Source organism: Panthera leo, chromosome B3 (genome assembly GCF_018350215.1).
Source record: "Panthera leo isolate Ple1 chromosome B3, P.leo_Ple1_pat1.1, whole genome shotgun sequence".
Classification (NCBI taxonomy): Eukaryota; Metazoa; Chordata; class Mammalia; order Carnivora; family Felidae; genus Panthera; species Panthera leo.
This window is the reverse complement of record NC_056684.1, coordinates 47,143,952-47,163,984: the sequence shown is the minus strand read 5'-3', so window position 1 is coordinate 47,163,984 and position 20,033 is coordinate 47,143,952. Positions and strand designations below refer to the sequence as shown.

The 20,033-nt window shown below is 37.7% G+C and overlaps 1 protein-coding gene across 11 annotated transcripts in view; it reads left to right on the top strand.

Annotated features, from left to right (window-relative positions):
- Window positions 1-20,033, top strand: part of TCF12 (transcription factor 12) — a 376,270-nt gene that overhangs the window by 355,183 nt on the left and 1,054 nt on the right. For 7 of the 11 annotated variants that reach the window (XM_042941924.1, XM_042941921.1, XM_042941929.1 and 4 more), the window contains 5 exons: window positions 2,355-2,469; window positions 3,635-3,797; window positions 8,399-8,631; window positions 15,716-15,869; window positions 18,730-20,033. The exon at window positions 18,730-20,033 is cut by the window's right edge and continues 1,054 nt beyond it. In XM_042941924.1, coding sequence (XP_042797858.1) covers window positions 2,355-2,469; window positions 3,635-3,797; window positions 8,399-8,631; window positions 15,716-15,858 — 654 coding nt within the window. In that variant the 3' untranslated portion in view covers window positions 15,859-15,869; window positions 18,730-20,033. The remainder of the gene's footprint in view (window positions 1-2,354; window positions 2,470-3,634; window positions 3,798-8,398; window positions 8,632-15,715; window positions 15,870-18,729) is intronic. The other 4 variants (XM_042941923.1, XM_042941925.1, XM_042941928.1 and 1 more) reach the window with 1 other exon arrangement.

Sequence of the window (20,033 nt, the reverse complement as noted above, 5' to 3'; positions counted from 1 at the left end):
AAAGAATTTGCAGCTATATAGCTGTATATTGTATTTATACTATATTTATTTTTATAAATAGGATTTTTGAACTGACCTTCTCCTTAGGTCATTGAGTAGTTCATAGCAAGCAAAGAAAGCCAACTAATCTTCAGCAATGACTAATCCTCAAATAAATTTAGAAGTAGATAGGGAATACACTAGGTGGGGTGTGTTTTTTTTTTTTTTTTTTTTAACTACATCTAAGAATAAGGGTAGAAAACAGACATTTCTTTAAAAGTGCAGTAGAAAGGGTGCCTGGGTTACTCCGTTGGTTAAGAATCTGACTTCGGCTCAGGTCATGATCTCACGGTTCGTGGGTTCAAGTCCCATATCAGGCTTCTCACTGATTTGCGGAGTCTGCTTGGGATTCTCTCTCCCTCTCTCTCTCTCTCTCTCTCTCCCTGTCTCTCTGCTCCTCCATCACTCACACTTTCTCTCTCAAATAAAATAAGTAAACTTAAAATAGAAAGTGTGGTAGAAGACCTGACATGTTATAATCAGGTCCAGTATCAAATGGCCTGTATTGCCTAAAACTTTGCTTTGGTTCCTTTTGTGTAGCTCACAGGAAACCAAAGGGTAAACTTGCATAGGAGTATTTATACCTCTTAAGGTAAAATCCATACAAAGTCATGAAAGATAAAAGCTATATTAATTACTGAAGAGAGATTCAAACAAAGCAGTTTACTGGAATTGAAGGATTTATTGAAAAACAGTGATTCTCATGTACAATTCCAGGCAATAAACCTCTTTAATTAAAGGCTTAATCTTGTAGATGACACATGTGCTACTGTTCTAACAAAAAGCTTCATTTTTTTACCAGTTTTTCTAAAAATACTACTATAGCTTAAATACTTGGTGGTATTTGCATGCCTTACCTTCCAATTTTGGGCTAATTGATTTATGGAATTTGACTAAAACAATAAAAATTATATGGCATTTTTGTTGCTTGGCAGTGCAGAACTTCTTTTTTTTTTTTAAGTTTATTTACTTATTTTGAGAGAGAGAGAGCACAAGCAGGGGAAGGGCAGTGAAAGGGAGAGAGAGTCCCAAGCAGGTTCCTTCCACACTGTCCACACAGAGCCTGACCCAGGGCTTAATCTCGTGAACCGTGAGATCATGACTTCAGCCAAAATCAAGACTCAGACACTAGATGCTTAACTATAAGCTACCCAGGTGCCCCCAGAACTTCTGCTTTAAGTTAATTTCATTTTTTTAATGTATATTTATTTTGAGAGAGCAGAAGGGTGCACACGCTCAAGAGAGAGAGTGTCCCAATGTGTAGGGCTCAATCTCATAAAGCACGAGATCATGACCTGAACTCAAATGAAGAGTTGGATGCTTAACCGACTGAGCACCCGTAGACTGCTTTTTTAAGGTTTTTGAGGGAGTCAGAGGAAGAAAAAACAAGACACTATATGTGTGTGTGTGAGGAAAAGAGTATACCAAAGTATAAATAAATAATATTACTTGGAATATAGCAATATTTTGTTAAATGCAAATTCATACTTAGGTGGTATATGAAATACATGATCAGAATGATGTAGGTTTATTAATAGATACTATAATGTGTAGCATTTTATGACTTACAGAGTGCTTTGTCTGTCTAGTTCATTTGCTTCACACAACAACCTTCTGTAGGATACAACATTTGAGAGTTGGAATTTTATAATTTAAATATTTTGATTCAAAAGCAATCTATAGGGGCGCGTAGGTGGCTCAGTCGGTTAAGCGTCTGACTTCAGCTCAGGTCGTGATCTCACAGTTCGTGAGTTTGAGCCCCATGTCAGGTTCTGTGCTCACAGCTCAAGAGCCTGGAGCCTGCTTCGGATTCTGTGTCTCCCCCTCTGTCTGCCCCATCCCTGCTCATGCTCTCTGTCTCTCTGTCTCTCAATAGTAAATAAATGTTAAAAAAAAAAAAAATTTTTTTTTTTTAAAAACAATCTATAGTAGTCTGTCAAGTCTTTTGAAATCCAAAAATCAGGGGCACCTGGGTAGCTCAGTCAGTTGAGTGTCTGACTTTGGCTCAGGTCATGATCTCATGGTTCATGGGTTCGAGCCTGCTTTGGATTCTGTGTCTTCCTCTCTCTCTGCCACTACCCCTCCTTGTCTGTCTGTCTGTCTGTCTGTCTCTCTCTCTCTCTCTCTCTCAAAAATAAAAATAAAACATTAAAAAATTAAAAAAAAGGAAATCCAAAAATGAGAAAACTAGCATCCCAAAAAAGTTGCTAAATTCAGGTAGATATTTTCTCTATTAAACCCATTAAAAGAATTTGAACGATTATTGCCTCTGAACAGTCTTAACTTTTTTTTTTTTTTTTTTTTTTTTACTTTAGGTTGGAACTCATCGAGAAGACTCTGTCAGTCTCAATGGCAATCATTCAGTCCTGTCTAGTACAGTCACTGCTTCAAGCTCAGACTTGAACCACAAAACACAAGAAAATTACAGAGGTAACTGTATTGTTGGCTTTCAGCAGTAATGTATGCAGAGATAAATAACACTTGGAACACTATCGTCTTTTTTACAAGCAGATTGACATCTGTGAATCAAAAGTCATCTTAGGTGGGGGAATTCCAAACAGTAGTGCTACTGAATGCAGAGGATAGATATTTAGGGTTCCAATTGCCCCATTTGGCTGGGCCAATTGTAGATACTTCTTGATGGATGGAACCGCATGCAAACTGTTCAGTACTTACTGGTCGTCTTACATTCTTCTGCTTCTGTCATGTCTCTCTTTCTTATCACTTCCCCTCATGACTAAATCCTCAGGGTCCCAAAAAGCCGTGAGAAATTATTCCAAATACGTTGAGAGCTATAAATGATGGTAGCTATTATTTAGAATATTACAATTCAACTCGAGAGACAGACAATTCTGTTAGAAACAAACTGTCATAAATGTTAAGTACAAATATATAACTTATGTAAATAGATAATTTATATAAATATAAGTACAAATATATAACTAGTGTTAAGACCACCAAAATAAAGTTTTCCCAGGTATATTTAACCATGACACCCATTTTATTGTATTTATCTGAAAAAAATGTTATAACTTACTTCCTTTATTTACCTTAGCATCTTAGAAGTCAGTTTCTAAACTGCATCAAGTTTCTCATCCTAGTTCATTTCTTAAATATTGCCTTAAAGTAAGTGTCAGAATGACCATCAAGGTCAGACTTTTTCTTTTAAATACGCGCTTTAGGGGCGCCTGGGTGGCTCAGTCAGTTGGGCGTCCGACTTCAGCTCAGGTCATGATCTCGCAGTCCATGGGTTTGAGCCCCACGTGGGGCCCTGTGCTGACAGCTCAGAGCCCGGAGCCTTCTTCAGATTCTGCGTCTCCTCTCTCTGCCCCTCCCCCGACTGGCACTCTGTGTTTGTCTCTGTCTCTCTCAAAAGCAAATAAACATGAAAAAAAAATTTAAATACAGATGATTTAGAAATCATTTTCTCTAAGGTATGTGTATATGTTCTTTCCAACCTGAATAGTGTATTACCCTACATTTTCAGATTTCCATCAGAGTCCTGTGACAAGTAAGGGCATTCATCATCTAGAAAGCTTTCTACTATCTAGTTCTAATTCTGGACATTTATTTTGTTTCTTTACCTCTTTGTTAGGTGGCTTGCAAAGTCAGTCTGGAACTGTTGTTCCAGCAGAAATCAAGACTGAAAACAAAGAGAAAGATGAAAACCTACATGAACCTCCTTCATCAGATGACATGAAATCAGATGATGAATCCTCCCAAAAAGATATCAAGGTTTCATCTAGAGGCAGAACAAGGTATTTGTTACCATCTAGGTATTATATTTCACTCACTTGCCATGGGTGAAAATACTTGGAAAATTGAAGGGTGCCATGCATTTATTAAGTGTCAGATATGTTCTAAATACTATATTGGGACTTTATATATGTTACCTTATTTAGTGCTCACAACATCCCTAAAAAGGGAGGCATATGATGCTGACTCCAAAATTATGTTTTCCATCATACCACAGTATTTTAGGGACTCCGTATAAAAAAGAATTACATCTCAGGGCACCTGTGTGGCTCAGTTGATTAAGTGTCTGATTCTAGGTTTTGGCTCAGATCATGATCTCATGGTTCGTGGGTTCAAGCGCCACCACAGGCTCTGTGCTAATGGTGTAGAGCCTGTTTGGGATTCTCTCTCTTTCTCTCGCAAAATAAATGAATAAACTAAAAAAAAAAAAATAAAGAGAATTACATATCTCTATTCAATTAGAGGACAAAATAATTAAAAAAAGTAAAATTATCCATTGTAGACATTTAGATACATGACATCAATAAATATTTGAATATATTATTTTAAGGCTGTGTATATAAGAAAACTCTATTGTATGATTTAAACTAGAGGGCAGCAAACAATGGCCTCTGGGCCAAATCTGGCTCACTGCCTATTTTTATAAATTTTACTGGATCACTGTCACATCCCATTCATTTGCATATTATCTGTGACTGCTTTCCCAATGCAATGGCAGGTTTGGGTAGTTGCAGCAGAGGCCAAATGCCCATAAGGCTAAAAATATTTACTTTCTGGTTTACAGAGGAAGTTTTGCCAACTCCTGGTTTAAACAATAATTTGAGAAGAGTATAGAAAGGGAAGTGCTCCAGGTGGACTTATGTTGTTGGGGAAGGTTTTCTAGAAACTGGACTTGAGGTTGCTTTATAGCATGGATATTGACACATAGTTCATTAGTTTCAAATGAATTCCAAATTCTTCCCTTAGGTTTTTCTTCTACTTCTACATTAAATTTAGATGGTATATTGTTTGGCATATCCTGTTTTTTAGTATCACTGATAGGTATTTATCACATAAAGATATTTAAAACGTTATTCCTTGTATTAAATTAGGGTGCAAAGGAGATTGTGTTAAGTATGGTAGATAAAACTAAAAACATTAAATTGAAAATTAATTTAAAAGTTAAACCTTAAGATTCTAATACTGTCATTTTAGTAAGCATTGCATTCAGTTGTATAGGGGCAAGAAGAAGTAAAAATTGGGTCACGGAATCCAGAGACCACTCCTTTGAGACATCTTAATTATTTCATGGTTTTGTTATTCAAATAGAATTTGAATAGAAACAGTTTGCATCTTCTCATTTTATAGGTCAGAGTTTGGCAAACTTTCTGTGGAAAGGGTAGATGATAGCTATTTTAGGCTTTGTGGGCCTTTTGGTGTCTATCACAACTACTCAGCACTGCCGTTATAATAAAAGCATCCAGACAGTACATAAACAAATGGGCATGACTCTTCCAATAAAATTTTATGTAAGAAAACAAGGAGCCAGATCATGGGCCATAGGTTACTAAACCTATTATAGATCATCAGAAATTGAGAAGGCAGTAAAACAGGTTACTAATAACAGCAGCGCTTAGTAATTAATAATAATTAATAGGTTAAGCTTACCTGGGTTTGAATTATGGCTCCATCACATACCTGCCGCGTGACCCTGGACAAGTTATTAACGCTCTCTGAACTTTAGTTTCTTTTTCTCTGAAAAGAGACTTTCTATTGCTGGATTCTTATGGAAATAAACTGAAAAATGATGCATATAAAGCCCTTTACACACTCTGTTGCATGCAGTACATACTCAGTAAAGGTACTGTACTTACTGTTATCATGATAATTTTAGGTATGTGGTGTAGGCTTGCCTCCATGGAATACCAACCTAGGTCCTTGTCATTACACTGCCACTAATCAGCTGTATGATCCTGAGAAAATCTCTGATTTCTCTGGATCTAGCAGTAGTTCTCAGCCCCACTACATAGAATCCTGAAACTTTTTTTTTTGTAAGTTTTTTGTTGTTGTTGTTTGTTTATTTTGAGAGAGAGAGAGAGAGAGAGAGCGAGCATGTGTGCGTGCACACAGGGGAGGGCCAGAGAGAGACAGAGAGAGAAAATTCCAAGCAGGCTGTGTACTGCCAGCACAAGCCAGATGTGGGGGCTGGATCCCATGAACTGGAAGATCATGACCTGAGCAGAAATCAAGAGTCTGATGCTCAACTGACTGAATCACCCAAGGTGCCCCGGAATTCTAAAACATTTTAGAAATACAGGCTGCCTTGGCACCAACCTAAGCTCACTGTATCAACGTCTTCTGTAGTGGGACCTATGAAACCTTTATTTTTCAAGTGCCCCTGAAGATTGTGATGGTAACCACATTTGGAAACCTTTGGACTCGATGACCTGTAAAGGTTCCTTTGAAGTAAAAGAGCTAGGGATTCCCTATTATCAAAAGAATACTTTTACATGTAAAATTTTTGGCAATTAGCTTGTAAAAATCTATTGTGTATTTACCCTTTATTACAGTATTCAAGGTTATTAGAGAAGAGAAAACATCTATTCTTTGCACATTATTTCAAAGTTCTGAGAGACTCTGCTCAGTTGGTCATTTCTGATATAAAGTAGAATTTTCTAAAAGTTATTCCAATGCATCCTCAATTTTTTTTCCTGATTATTTAGTCCATTTTCACTACAGAAATTTGGAAAATACAGAACACAAAAATCGCAAGAAACTTTACTACCAAGATTTAACCACTGTTTACTTTTTAAGGAATATTTCTTTTTCCATAAACACAATTTAAATGGGAACTAAACTGAATATATGTTTTATAATGTCAACTTTTATTTCATATAACAGTGTATTTTTAACATTTTCATCTGTCCCTGAGTTTTCTCAAACATGGTTTTTTTTCTTTTTGTTTTTAGCCAGGTTTATTGAAATTTAGTTCACATATAATAAAATACACCAATTTTAAGTGTACAGTTTTTGTCCTTTGACAAATGTATATGGTCTTAATAACTACTACCATATTAATAGAGAATATTACTACCACTCCAAAAAGCTTCCTTATACCCCTTGGTAATCAGTACCCTTATTCCATCCCCTGGCAGCCATTGATCTGCTTTCCATTGCTACAGTTTTGTCTTTTCTAGAGGTTCACGTAAATCATACAGTATGTAGTCTTGTGTCTGGCATCTTTTAGTTAGCATAGTCTGAAGCTTAATTTTTAGAGGCTACATAGTAGGTAGTTGTCTGGATGTACTGTGCTTTATTTAACCTGTCTCCTATTATTGGACTGCAATTAGTTGCTAAAGTAAATAATTGTGTGATCAATTTTTACATAAAATCCTATGAACATCTCTAATTATATCCTTAGGATGAATTTCTAAAGTTGGAATTGCTGATCAAGATGTAATAAACATTTTAAAGCTTTGGATATTTTGCCAGTTTGTCCTTCAAAAAAATTGTTCCAGTTTACCCATGTTTTAAAATCATTGCCACTGATGATATTTCTCTGTGAAACAAAAAGTAGTCCTTTTCTGAGATCCTTCTCTCATCCTCTACCTTTAGCTTGTCTTTCTCCTTTTCACCAGGTGCCTGCTAGAAGATATTTAAGAAGATGGGTTAGGCAAGTTAGAATGCATTAGTGTACTGGGACGGTGCTTCTCAAACCTTATTGTACATATGAACCAGCCAGGGATCTTGTTAAAATGTAACTTCCAATTTGTAGGCTTGCAGTAGAACTTAAGAGTATATGGGGCTTGGGGGGTTTTTATTGGGGGAAGGGGGTTAATGTTTGTTTATTTTTGAGAGGGAGAACAAGCGAGCGCAAGCGGATGAGGGGAAGAGAGAGACTGAGACACGGAATCAGAAGTAGGCTCCAGGCTCTGAGCTGTCAGCACAAAGCCCAACACGGGGCTCGAACTCACAAACAGTGAGATCATGACCTGAGCCAAAGTTGGATGTTTAACCCACTGAGCCACCCAAGCACCCTTGAGAGTTTGTTTTTAACAAGCTCCCGATAATGCTGATTCTGATGATCACAGTCTGAGTAGCAAGGTGCTAGAATATTATGTAGTCATTCAAATTATGTTTATGAAGAGTGGTGCTGGTATAGAGATGACTTTATGTTATAATGCATAGTGAAAATGCATTTAAAAATTTATGTGGTAGGGGCGCCTGGGTGGTTCATTTGGTTAAGAGTCCGATTCCTGATTTCAGCTTAGGTCATGGTCTCACACTTTCATGGGTTTGAATCCTGCGTAGGGCTCTGCGCTGACAGTGCGAAGCCTGCTTGGAATTCTCTCTCTTCCTCTCTCTCTGTCCCTCCCCAGCTCTCTCTCTCTCAAAATAAATAAGCTTTAAAAATATATGTGGCATAATTTCAACTATATAACTGTGCATAAAATAAAGACTGGAAAGGTATACATATAATCATGTTAAGTATAACTGTTACTACTGTTTGGTAAAATTTGTAGATAGTTTTCATTTCCATCTTTATACTTTATGATTTTATATAATAAGCACATCATATTTTATAGGGAATCTAATAGACATTGTTGTTTACTTTGTTTTCTAGCAGTACTAATGAAGATGAGGATTTGAACCCAGAACAGAAGATAGAAAGGGAGAAGGAAAGGCGGATGGCTAACAATGCCAGGGAACGTTTACGTGTGCGGGATATTAATGAGGCATTCAAAGAGCTTGGTCGAATGTGTCAGCTCCATTTAAAGAGTGAAAAACCCCAAACAAAACTCCTTATTCTTCATCAGGCCGTGGCAGTCATCCTTAGTCTAGAACAGCAAGTCAGAGGTAAGTAGGTTCAGCAGAGATGCATAACTATTCTGCCTTAGGTAGGCAGACATTTCTTTTTCCACTTTCTCTTCTGCTTGGGAAGTTGTCTATGAATTCAACTAGTATTTCTGCCACTGCATCATCTGGATCGCGTTTTCTCTGTAGTTCTTCCTTCTCCATCTCACAGTAGTGGTCAATATCTGTATGCTCAGTGCTTCCCACAAACCAGTAGAGTGCAGTCTTAAAAATGTTGCAGGGAATAGCCAGCCTCTGCTCACTGCTCAGCATTAGTGCTTTCTGCCCCTTTGTTCTTGTTCTTACTGAATCTGGTCTTCCACACTGTTAAATTTACCTGCCTAGACCTGCTTCCTTCCCTGCTGCTTCCTGTCTTCCCCATTCTCTGTACTATATTTCTTGCCTGCTTTACCCTGGGCCATTTATTATAATGGCCCTGCTGATTAATAGAATGCTTGATCATGGCCCCTCCTGGCTTTACTTCATATGAATGTCCTTTATACCCAAGTCAAAAAGGTCTCAAGGTTTTTTTGTTGATCCCTGATCAGGAATGCCATGAACTTCTTGGCCTAATATGCCCTGACATGTTTGAGTGTCTCTAAGAGACACATGTATGGTTTATACTGGCTCATCCACTGCTGGCTCAGACAACTGCCCAACGGTTTTATCTTTCAGGAAATTTGATGGAATCTTGAAGAAGCTTTCAAACTTCATTTTTTGAACAAGCATTTATTGTTCACCTCTTCTGTCCCAGTCACCTATATGCTAGACCCTAGGTTACCAATTAATATGAGCTTCCTGCCCTTGAAAGGTTTTACCATTGAGCTTGATATTTTTCATATACCTATTTGTCTTCTTATCCAGAGTTATGAATGTTTTGTCCTAAGTCTTTTTACAAAGAATTATAGGTGTGGTGTTGGGTTCTAGACCCTACCTCTAACCTCTCTTCATTAAGAGCAACTCTATCTTTCTGATGTACTGGATATTTATGTAGGGTTTTATTTAAAGAAAGTTGGAAAAGGAAAAAGAATAGGAGTAGGACAGACACTTGACAGCTATAATTGTGGATGACCCTCAGCATTGGTCACAGAATACTATTTCTGAGGAAACCAGAGTTGGAGAACTTGAGCGCACTTGCAGAAAAACTTAACCATAGTAATTAACTGATCCATCCACTTCCCTCCAGTATATTTAATAAGAATGATGAGTAGATTATTTCATGCATAACCAATCTACCATTAAAACCAGATACTTGCTCCTAATAAGGCCATTGGAATATGTGTAAAGGGTAAATGTTAATGAAACCTGATTTTCAAAAATGTATGAACTCCCTTGGGATGTTCATAAAGATAGTCTGATTGTTGCCTGCTCATCTGTAGCAGGATCAGTGGTTTCTTGAGCCTTCAATATCTCCTGTCACTTTATCAAAGTTTTTTTGTGTTTGTTTTGGTTTGGTTTTAATGTGTCTGACACCTTTTGTCTCACTCTGAAGGCAGTGAAGCACCCGTGTTTAGTGATCCCAGTACATCCATCCCGCTGCTCTGCAGACCCAGGATATTTTCTACCCTGACTCTACCCAGCCATTTACTGTCAAGACCATTCCTACCACCTGGACTGTCTGGACAGCAGTGGTGCCAAAACTTACTCCTATATAGTACCTTTCCTTCCCACTGTTTATTAGAGCTAGAATACAGAATATTCTTAGCTTTTTGTTTAAGATCAGAGGTTCGTACTCTCAGACCTAAGTCATCAATGAGAAATACTTCTGTGTTTGGAAAAGTTATAAACTCCACCATGCCTGGGGGGATCTTATTCATTCACTTGCAAGATTTGACTTTGTAGTGGTTCCATACAAGTAGCTAGGACAGGAAAGCTGAGTCTGAAACAAGATGTAACATCTAGGCTCATCCAACTGCGTGATAACTTTCTGGTCACTGTTAATGGGTACTGACTTTCTTCCACAGTTCTGGAAAGCTCTTTATAGGGAACCACTGACTGATTAGAGTTTGAACAGAATTTAAAATACACTGAAATATAGGGGCACTTGGGCGGCTCAGTCGGTTAGCGTCCGACTTCAGCTCAGGTCATGATGTCGCGGTTCGTGGGTTCAGGCCCCATGTCAGGTTCTGTGCTGACAGCCTGGAGCCTGCAGCCTGCTTCAGATTCTGTGTTTCCCTCTTTCTGCCCCTCACCTGCTCATGCTCTCTCTCTCTCTTTCTGCCCCTTCCCTACTCTCTCTCAAAAATAAATAAACATTAAAATACACTGAAATATAACCTCATTAGGGGCTACTTTCCTATTCATAAAAGCCTACCACCTTCCTCCCACTCTTACACTCTGGGCTTCAGAGCCCAGAGCTTTTATTTTACAGCTTTAATGTAAAAGCCTTGGGATCCATGCAAGATCCTTCTTGAAAGGCACTCTGATGGCTGTCTGTCAAACAGGATTTAGAACCCTTCATGCAGCCCATATACCTGTGCTTTGCTATGGCAGCACCTTTAGAGTTTAGTATAGCCACTGTCCTTCTCTGGACTTTATCTCTAGCAGTTGTGAGTTATTTTGGTAACCTGTTTATTTTTGGCAGCCTCTTCATCCCTGCAAGGGTTTCACCCACTGGTCACTGGGCCCAGCAGTTTCTAGAAAGGTACACATTTTGTTTACATGACTACTTTGGACATTCTCTGGAGTCTTTGTGCTCACCTTCTGCCTTGGGATAGTGCTTCAAGACGGTATCTGGCTATCTACAACCTGTCATCCCTGGACAAGTGGCTGTATCAGGAGGGCAATCAGCAGTGTATTCTGGAGAAGAGCAGGAGGAGTGGCTTCCCTTCCAAGCCTCAGATTTTGTCAAAGCATTTTTTTTGCCTTGGTACCTCACATACCAAATTCCATCTGGTCCCTGCCATTGCCAATTTAGGCCTTTCCATTATGACCAGTATAATGTTAACGTTACAATTTTGCTGATCAATAGATTTTACATATTACTTTCAAGTTTGTGCTTTCACCTTTACTAATGATTAGATTAATGGTCAGACTTTTACTCCTCAGATTCTTTCACAGGTCTACTCAGTCAGCTTACTTCCCTTCCAGTGATAATTTGCGGACAATAGAACTATTAGGATTTTAGTTTCCTGGTGTCTTAGGAAGTTTGAAGATAAGTGAGCAAGGACAGTGGTTCCCAAATCTGACTGGTCCCAGAATCACCTGAGGCTTTTCCTTTTCCCAAACAAATTTCCAGACCCTCCCCTCAGGATATTTTAATTTAGTTGAAAATGATTTGATAATAGCATATTCATAGTCTTAGCATATTCATTGGTAATACTCCTTACTAAATCTCCACTGAAATGAATAAAAATAAAATTAGTCCACAAGGATAAATGGGAGAGAAGAAAGCATAGCAAATGAGAGAGCAAAATATGTATATATGATGGAAAGTAGACAAAGTAGTGGTAATTGACTTATTTAGAAGGAAGAAATTAAGTGGAGCAGGGAGGGATATACCAACAAGAAGCAGATAATTTTGTTCCACAAAGCTCCTAGCCCCTGAAAGGCTCTATTCTTTGGAAAAGGCAGAAGTCAAGCATTACCTGAAAACAGGAAGATTAACTGCAGGTCTGTCTGCTGTGGAAAAGTTGTATCCCTGTGAGTCAAAATATTAACAGAATTCTGGACAAATAATGCTGGGTTACAGGAGATAGTGTAGCAGTGTATTTCTCTGAAGAGAAATAATTTTCAATCTAGAATTCTGTGTGTAGTCAAACCATTAATCAAAGGGTGAAGAACAGAATAAAGATATTTCAGATATGCAAAGGCTTTAAAATTTTACCTCCCATGTGCATGTTCTCAGAAAGCTTCTGGAACCTATGCTGTAGGTAACCAATAAAGACAAAGGCATGGGAGCCAGGAAACAAAGATTCCAGCACAAGTGAGCATCAAAAGGAAATCTCATGACAAGATCTGCTAGGCCTAGAAAATCAAGGTGCCTATTAGTCCACATTGAAAATAGAAGATGGTTAACTGCAGAAGAAAGTTTTCCAGGGAAAGAAGATGGAATTAATAGATGATACGATGGTGTCTTTGAGGTTTTAAGATAAAAAAAAAAAAATGTTGACAGGCATTTGTTAGATCTGTTGGAGCATGGGTATGAGGACAAAATTAGTATTACTAGCAAATGAAAAGCAAGGCAACTATTAACTAGAGGAAAAGCAAAAAGTCATATGAGCAAGGAAACAATGTAAAATTCTTGACTTGTGTGTTTGTCCACATAGTTATTGTAAGAAATATTTACTTAGTCATAATAATGTAAGAAGTGACTATGGAGTTAGCCAAAATTTGAGCTTTGGGTAGGTTGGCTCTCTTATAATTAACGAAATGTGAGAGAGACCATCACTTCTCATGCCCTGCAGGTAATGTCTTTCTTCTACTCACCTGTACATCAGGCCTTCTGGCTGCTTAATATATTTGCCATGGGCTGCTCTCACATACCAGAAAGTATTAAAAAACACTAGCATTTGCCTTTTTTGGATCAAACTTCACATTTTCTTTTTTTTTTTTTAATTTTTTTTAACGTTTATTTATTTTTGGGACAGAGAGAGACAGAGCATGAACGGGGGAGGGGCAGAGAGAGAGGGAGACACAGAATCAGAAGCAGGCTCCAAGCTCTGAGCCATCAGCCCAGAGCCCGACGCGGGGCTCGAACTCACGGACCGCGAGATCGTGACCTGAGCCGAAGTCGGACGCTCAACCGACTGAGCCACCCAGACGCCCCAAACTTCACATTTTCTAGAGCTTACTGTAGTATTTTCTTGGTTCTTCCAGCCCTTAGTGTTCTTTGACTAACTGGCTTACAGGATCTTGCCTAACTTGAGTTTTTGCTTCTGGTCCTTTCTAGCTATTCTGATCATGCCTGCTAGATCCTCGTGTGACACAAGGTCATAGTTAGCTAACAGCAATGTTTTATTATAAGAGCAATGTGAGCCTTCTTATGAGAAAAATGTGAACCTGTTTCAATTGGAAAACTTTCAGTTCTCGCTTTCTCCTCTTTGGATTTAACATGTTAATTTATGCCCTCTTTTTGGTCTCTTTAGTCATTAGACTGCTGCCTGCCCAGTAAAGGGATGTGACACTTAATAAAAAACAAAAATCTTGGGGTGCCTGAGTGGCTTCGTTTGTTAAGCATCTGGCTTTGGCTCAGTACGTGATCTCACTGTTTGTGAGTTCGAGCCCTGCATTGGACTCTGTGCTGACAGCTCAGACCCTGGATCCTGCTTTATATTCTTTGTCTCCCTCTCTGCCCCTCCCCTGCTTGTGCTCTGTCTCTGTCTCTCAAAAATAAATAAATGTTTAAAAATTTTTTAAAAAACTATTCTTATTAGTTAGAGGTACACAATTACTTGTTAAGAAAGCAGTTCCTGATATTTTTACATAATGATGAACATGCCTTTTTATTTTACTACTTATCCTAATAAGTGTGTACCTTTCTTTCTTCATTGATCTTCCTCATTTTATAGGCTCCATGTCTTTTCCTAAATGCAGGAGCTGAGAAAGTGAGAACTCTAAGATGAAATTTTATCATTACGTATGAGTAACAGTCAGTAGAGTTAACTAGATTTACCATAATAAATACTGTTTTCATTATAAGCAAGTTTTTTTAAGATTTTTTTTTAAACATTTTATATTTAGGTCTTCTCCACACCCAACATGGGGCTCAAACTGACAACCTTGAAATCAAGAGTCGCATACTCTATCGACTGAACCAGCCAGATGCCCTAAGATTTTTTTTTTAAGTTTATTATTTTGAGAGAGAGAGAAAGTGTGTGAGTGAGAGAGAGAGAGAGAGAGAGAGCAGGGGAGGGGGCTTATAGAGAGAGGGAGAGAGAGAATCACAAGCAGGCTCCATGTTGTCAGCCAGAGCCCAACATGCAGCTCAAACTCAGAAACAGTGAGATCATGACCTGAGCTGAAACCAAGAGTCAGACGCTTAACCGACTGAACCAACCAGGCACAACCCCCCTTCCAAAGACTACTTTTAAGTGATCTCCACACCCAGTGTGGGGCTCAAAACCATAACCCCAAGATCTAGAGTTACATGCTCCACCATTGAGCCAGCCAGGTGCCCCTTCATTGCAGACTAAGTGATCCTTTTATATTACATTAATTAGGACATTTTTAGTCAGTTTATAAAAATATATAAAACAACTTTTCACTTACACTTTATGTTATTATCAGAAACAAAAAACCAGAAGCTGTCATGAGTTGGATATCTTGTGCTTACAAGTCACTTAAAGAAAATATAACATGATAAGTAATTCTCACATGGATTTTGATCCAGTAGGTCTCCAGTGCAATGGATTTTCTTTCCTTTTATTATGCATAGTAAGACCCACTACTTTTAAAAATGCCCACTTCAAAAGTTCCATCTAGTTGTCTCTGCTATCTTATATACAAAGCAGTAGAGAAGGTTTTTATCACCCTTTTAATCACACCTCTAGCTATAGAAAAAACCAATCATCATATATATATATATATATATATATATATGCACGAGATATGTACCAGCTACCTCTTTCCCTAGAGGAGTTGGCACATTTTTTATAGAAGATTGGCTGAGGGTATCTATTTCATCATTTTATGAACTGATAAAAGTCTAGGTAAAGCACAGATGTCTCTCTCCAGGTACATGGAGAATGTCAGCATCTATATCAATCCCATGTACCATGTCTTAGCAGGATAGTGAGGAGACTTTGTAGACTAACATCAGCACTTGCCAAAATGTTTGAAGCAATAAAAGAACTGCCTTTGGAGGTTGATGTAGATGAAATTAAACACTTGAAGACTAAAGCATAAGTAGAAAAGGAGAAAACACCAAATACTAAAAAGCTTAAGCCTGGAGGTTCATGTAATCCGAGCGTTTGTGGGAGCACATCATTGTTGCCTTTGTGTGATGTTATTCAGGGTGGAAATGAAGTTACAGAGAGGTAATATCCACAGAAAGAAAATAGAAGAGCAATTTGTTCAGTTTAAGACTTAAGAGTCCTGATTCATAACTAATGACTATAATGATAAAAATTATTTTCCCCTGTTTCAGAGAGGAACCTTAACCCCAAAGCAGCCTGCCTTAAGAGAAGGGAAGAAGAAAAAGTTTCTGCCGTATCGGCAGAGCCGCCAACCACACTGCCAGGAACCCATCCTGGGCTTAGTGAAACTACCAACCCTATGGGTCATATGTAAACATCAGCCAGGTAAGTATGAGTATGAAAAGAAACAACAAGAATTTACCTGATTCATCTTAAACTGAGTTAGAACCTTTGAACAGAATTCTCTGGTGGCAATGGTAATGCTAAAGGTCACATGTAATTTGAAATCCCAACAGTTTCTTTTCTGTGGTATCACCATACTTAGAAAGCCAGTGTCCTTTAATATCAAATTACTGTTCAGTGTGATAGTATCCTGTGATTTATGAAGAATTTTGGGTTCTCCTGCTCTGGATCATCATGTGTACACTCTCACATGAGTATTATTCTGATCCAAGAAGAAAATAGTGCAGTGACTCATCTGTCAAATACTTTTGCTGCCGCTCATACTCCTCATTTCTCTACTCAAAAATACTTGACTGTGATCATCAACCAGTTTTCTGTTAATCCACCTACCTCTTCTTATCATGAAATCTTTATACACAAAAGAGGCACTGTTTGCTTCCATTTGGAACGACAATGCAAGTTTGTAATATGCATCTTTCTTCCCTTGTAAGGCTATTAGTTATACCTTTTGGAATCTAGTGAACATAAAGGTATTACGTATGATAGAACCACAGTGCCCTTCTCTGTGGAATTTTACATGTTGAAAAGCTGTTCTTTTATCTTTCTATTCATGGAGTAAACACAATTTGCTTCTGTATGATTTTTTTGTTTAACCAAATGACAAAGGTAATAGAAGTTTTTGCCCAAGTAGTTAATGTGAATCATCTTTTTTTTAACTATATACAGGTACATGATCTATAATAATCTAAGTTGTAGTTATTATTTAGGTGGCAGAAACTAATATAGATTATAATTAAATATTTGGGACACTAGCACTTTAACTGGCAGCATGGATTAGAAATACATCTGGGAACTTCATTCATATAATCTGCTTGCAGCAGGGTGTAGTTCTTTTCCCAGTTTCATCAACATATTAAAAGCAGTAAGGTAAAGCTGAATGGATGGGAGGGAGGTGTGGAGCACAAAAAAATATGAAGTGCACTTTCATTTGGTCAGCTTTGCGCCTGTCTCATTTTGAGCTGAAAGTGTAGAATTTGATAGCATATTTTGTAAACTACAAACATTACTCAATTCACCTTTTCCTGAAGAATTTGGTTCCTAGCACCTCTACATGTATCCTTCCTGAGATCAAACTAGACCAATACTAAAGATTTCATTTGGGGACAAAAGGAAAAAAAGTTAATGTAATTATTTGTCATTTATAATTATAACACTAGCACACTGGAGAAAACCAAAACTACCTCCCCCACAAAAAATATCCAGCAACCTAATTATGCATATCAAAGAGAGACTTCAAGCAAGAGCTAGTTACCTTACAGATCCTTAACACAAGCTATGTTTAATATTTTGTGGAAAATGTAGAATATCATGAAAAAATAGACTTTAAAGTTTTAAAATAAAAACACGCCATTGTTCCTCAATGCAAAAGTGACTTTCTAAATTGTCAGTTCATTTTAAAGAAAAGTGATGAAAGGTAATTTGTGATGCTCAGGTCCCAGGTAGCCACCAGGCTGTGAAAAGAGCTGTCAGATTTATCACAAAGCCTGTGTCTCTCTCTAGTTGTACCTGTTTCCTCTTACTCTCCTTTCTGGTCCCTCTCCAGCTCTTTCTCCTTCAGGTCTGTCTCCCTACCTCACATCTCTTCCCCTGTTTACTTCCTTTTCTTTTATGGCTTTTCTATATCTCCTACTGCTTTCATGTCTCTACCATTATCTCTAGAATGAGGAAATTCCCACACTTAGGGTAAAATTAAACCTGAGCATTCTTACCTGTCAAAAAGAGATCAAGAATCCTTTAAAAAAAAAAAAAGTTTCAGGATTATAAGAAATGCAGTAAATGAATTTTGTTCCATAACATTTTATAAGTTAGTGTTTATTGTCTTAACATATGTTTTAAAAGTTGCTAATTTCATAAAGGTGGTTATCTGGTTTCACCTGATAACATTCAGTTCTTTATAGAACTGAATAACAGATTAAAACCAGAAAAGACTGGCCAGCAGGAAAATGACTGCTAAAACAAAAATGGCTGATAAATGGCCTTGGGGTGACTGACCCTAAAAGCACAGATTTTGCCACCACATAATATAAAGCCAAGTAGCTTTGAATATCTCAGTTATCCATTTCTAAGAGCATAACTCTGTTAGGAAACAGTACTGTTGTTAGTTTAATAAAGATGTGAAAGGTGTGATTCTTGGTAAGATTATTGTCATCAAAAATGACTAACATGGAAAATTTCAGTGTTAACAACTATGTGTATTGAGACTATAAGTGTGTAAAAAATTTGTACTAATACTAGTAAAGTTTAATAATTCATTCACTCATTGAACATTTATTGAGGATCTTCTAATGGACTGGGAATAGGGACCAATGTGAAAACAAATACCAAATGGTCCTAACTTCAGAAACTTGCTGCTTAGAGAAGATATATAAACTATGAACACAGTATGGTGGACTGGATGTATCAGTAAAGGGATGCTTTCACATTGTCTCTCCACTGAGAAATGACCGAGTAGAACCTCAGAGCTCAGGTATTGCCAACTTGAGTGTTGCATACCATTCAAAATAAAAGTTTGCATAATTGCCCCAGCTGTCGTATAATCCTGTATCTTGTGATTGCTGTAATCACATGATCTCCTTTAAAAATCTTACCACACCATTTCAATTACACCTTAAAAGCAATTCTGAAACTCTTTTATAAGTCATTGAGCAGACTACTAATTTAGAATAAACCTGGTATAAATGAGAAATATCAATATCAATTTGTTTTTTTCTGGGGAGGTATTTATTTTTAACAGTGATATCCTAATTGGTTCTGTTCTTTCTCTTGGCTCTCCCTGCCACAGTTCCAGAGTTATCAGTAGGCTAGATAGAAGGTGACCTCTCCTCATAAGGACTTGGACAACTCAGATTATCTGAAGACACAAACCTGTTAGGAGGGAGAAGAAAAAACAAAACACTTGAAGCAAGAAACTCAAATGTAATCCTACGATCAAAGCAACTGGTCAACACTTCCATCAGAAGTGAAGATAGGAAGCTCATCAGATAGAACGTCAGCCCATGAAATGTTTGCAGCATGTCATTTTGTTGCAAGCAGTGTGTCGCTTCTGCACAATCAGAGACTGTCTCGTTCTCTCCACTCACCGTGGAAGTTGCCTTGTGCCTAAACTGAATTGACAAATGCATTGTAACTACAAATTTTATTTATTGTTATGGAACTGTAAGGTCTACATATAAAGGGAAAAAGTTAATGTGGAAAGCTGATCTATACTCAGCTGATGCCAGCATTCGTTAAAGCTGTTCACGTGCAGAACAAAGCAGTGACAACCATTGGCCCTTAGCATTCCCGGCATACCTATTAGTGTCTTAAAAAGGAAGGGAAAAGTCTTTTGTTTGCCCTCTCCTATCCTTTTGCCATATGAATAGTGTTTTCCATGAAATAGGAAAATATTACTTGGTATAGCATTTCTCTCACTCTCATTTTTTCATTCATTTTTATTTTCTCTTTGTGGGTGTTATATTTGGTCTCTGAATCTGAATAGTTAATGGTCACAATCCAGAATCCTCATGTAGCCCTATGTGCTTTGCATATTTACCTTACAAAAATCAACAGAGACCATCTGTGACCATACCCTAGCTAAGATTTTAAAGGGGGAAATTTTGTCCCCTAGATTTTCCCCAAAATAAACATTGCTTTATTTCTAATAATAACCAAGACTTTTCAAGCTTCTAGGTTTCATAGTAAAGCTTGTAATAGCAAGAGTGTAAATTACAAGGGAAGAATCTACTTAGAAATTGCTTTGTTTTCCAAGCAGTAAGTACTACATATAGTACTTGTAAAGTGTTAGCTGTAAGTAAGCACAAAATGGATTTAAAATACAAAGAAGATTTTCAGGCTGCGATTATGGTGACTGTAACAAAACCCAGTAGTCACCGAGGCAGGTAGTGTGATAAATGAACACAGCACTCTGAGGCTAATTACCTAATGGAATACAAGAGCAATGGTCACCCGTGTTTCCTTATCCTCGCCTTTATTTCTCTGTCACTTGGATGGCTGGTCAATGGGGAGGAATTCAGTGGGTGATTTAATCAACCGCAAACCATCTGCCCCTGTCCCAAGAAGATGAGCCAGATTAGCAGTAAACCAGTG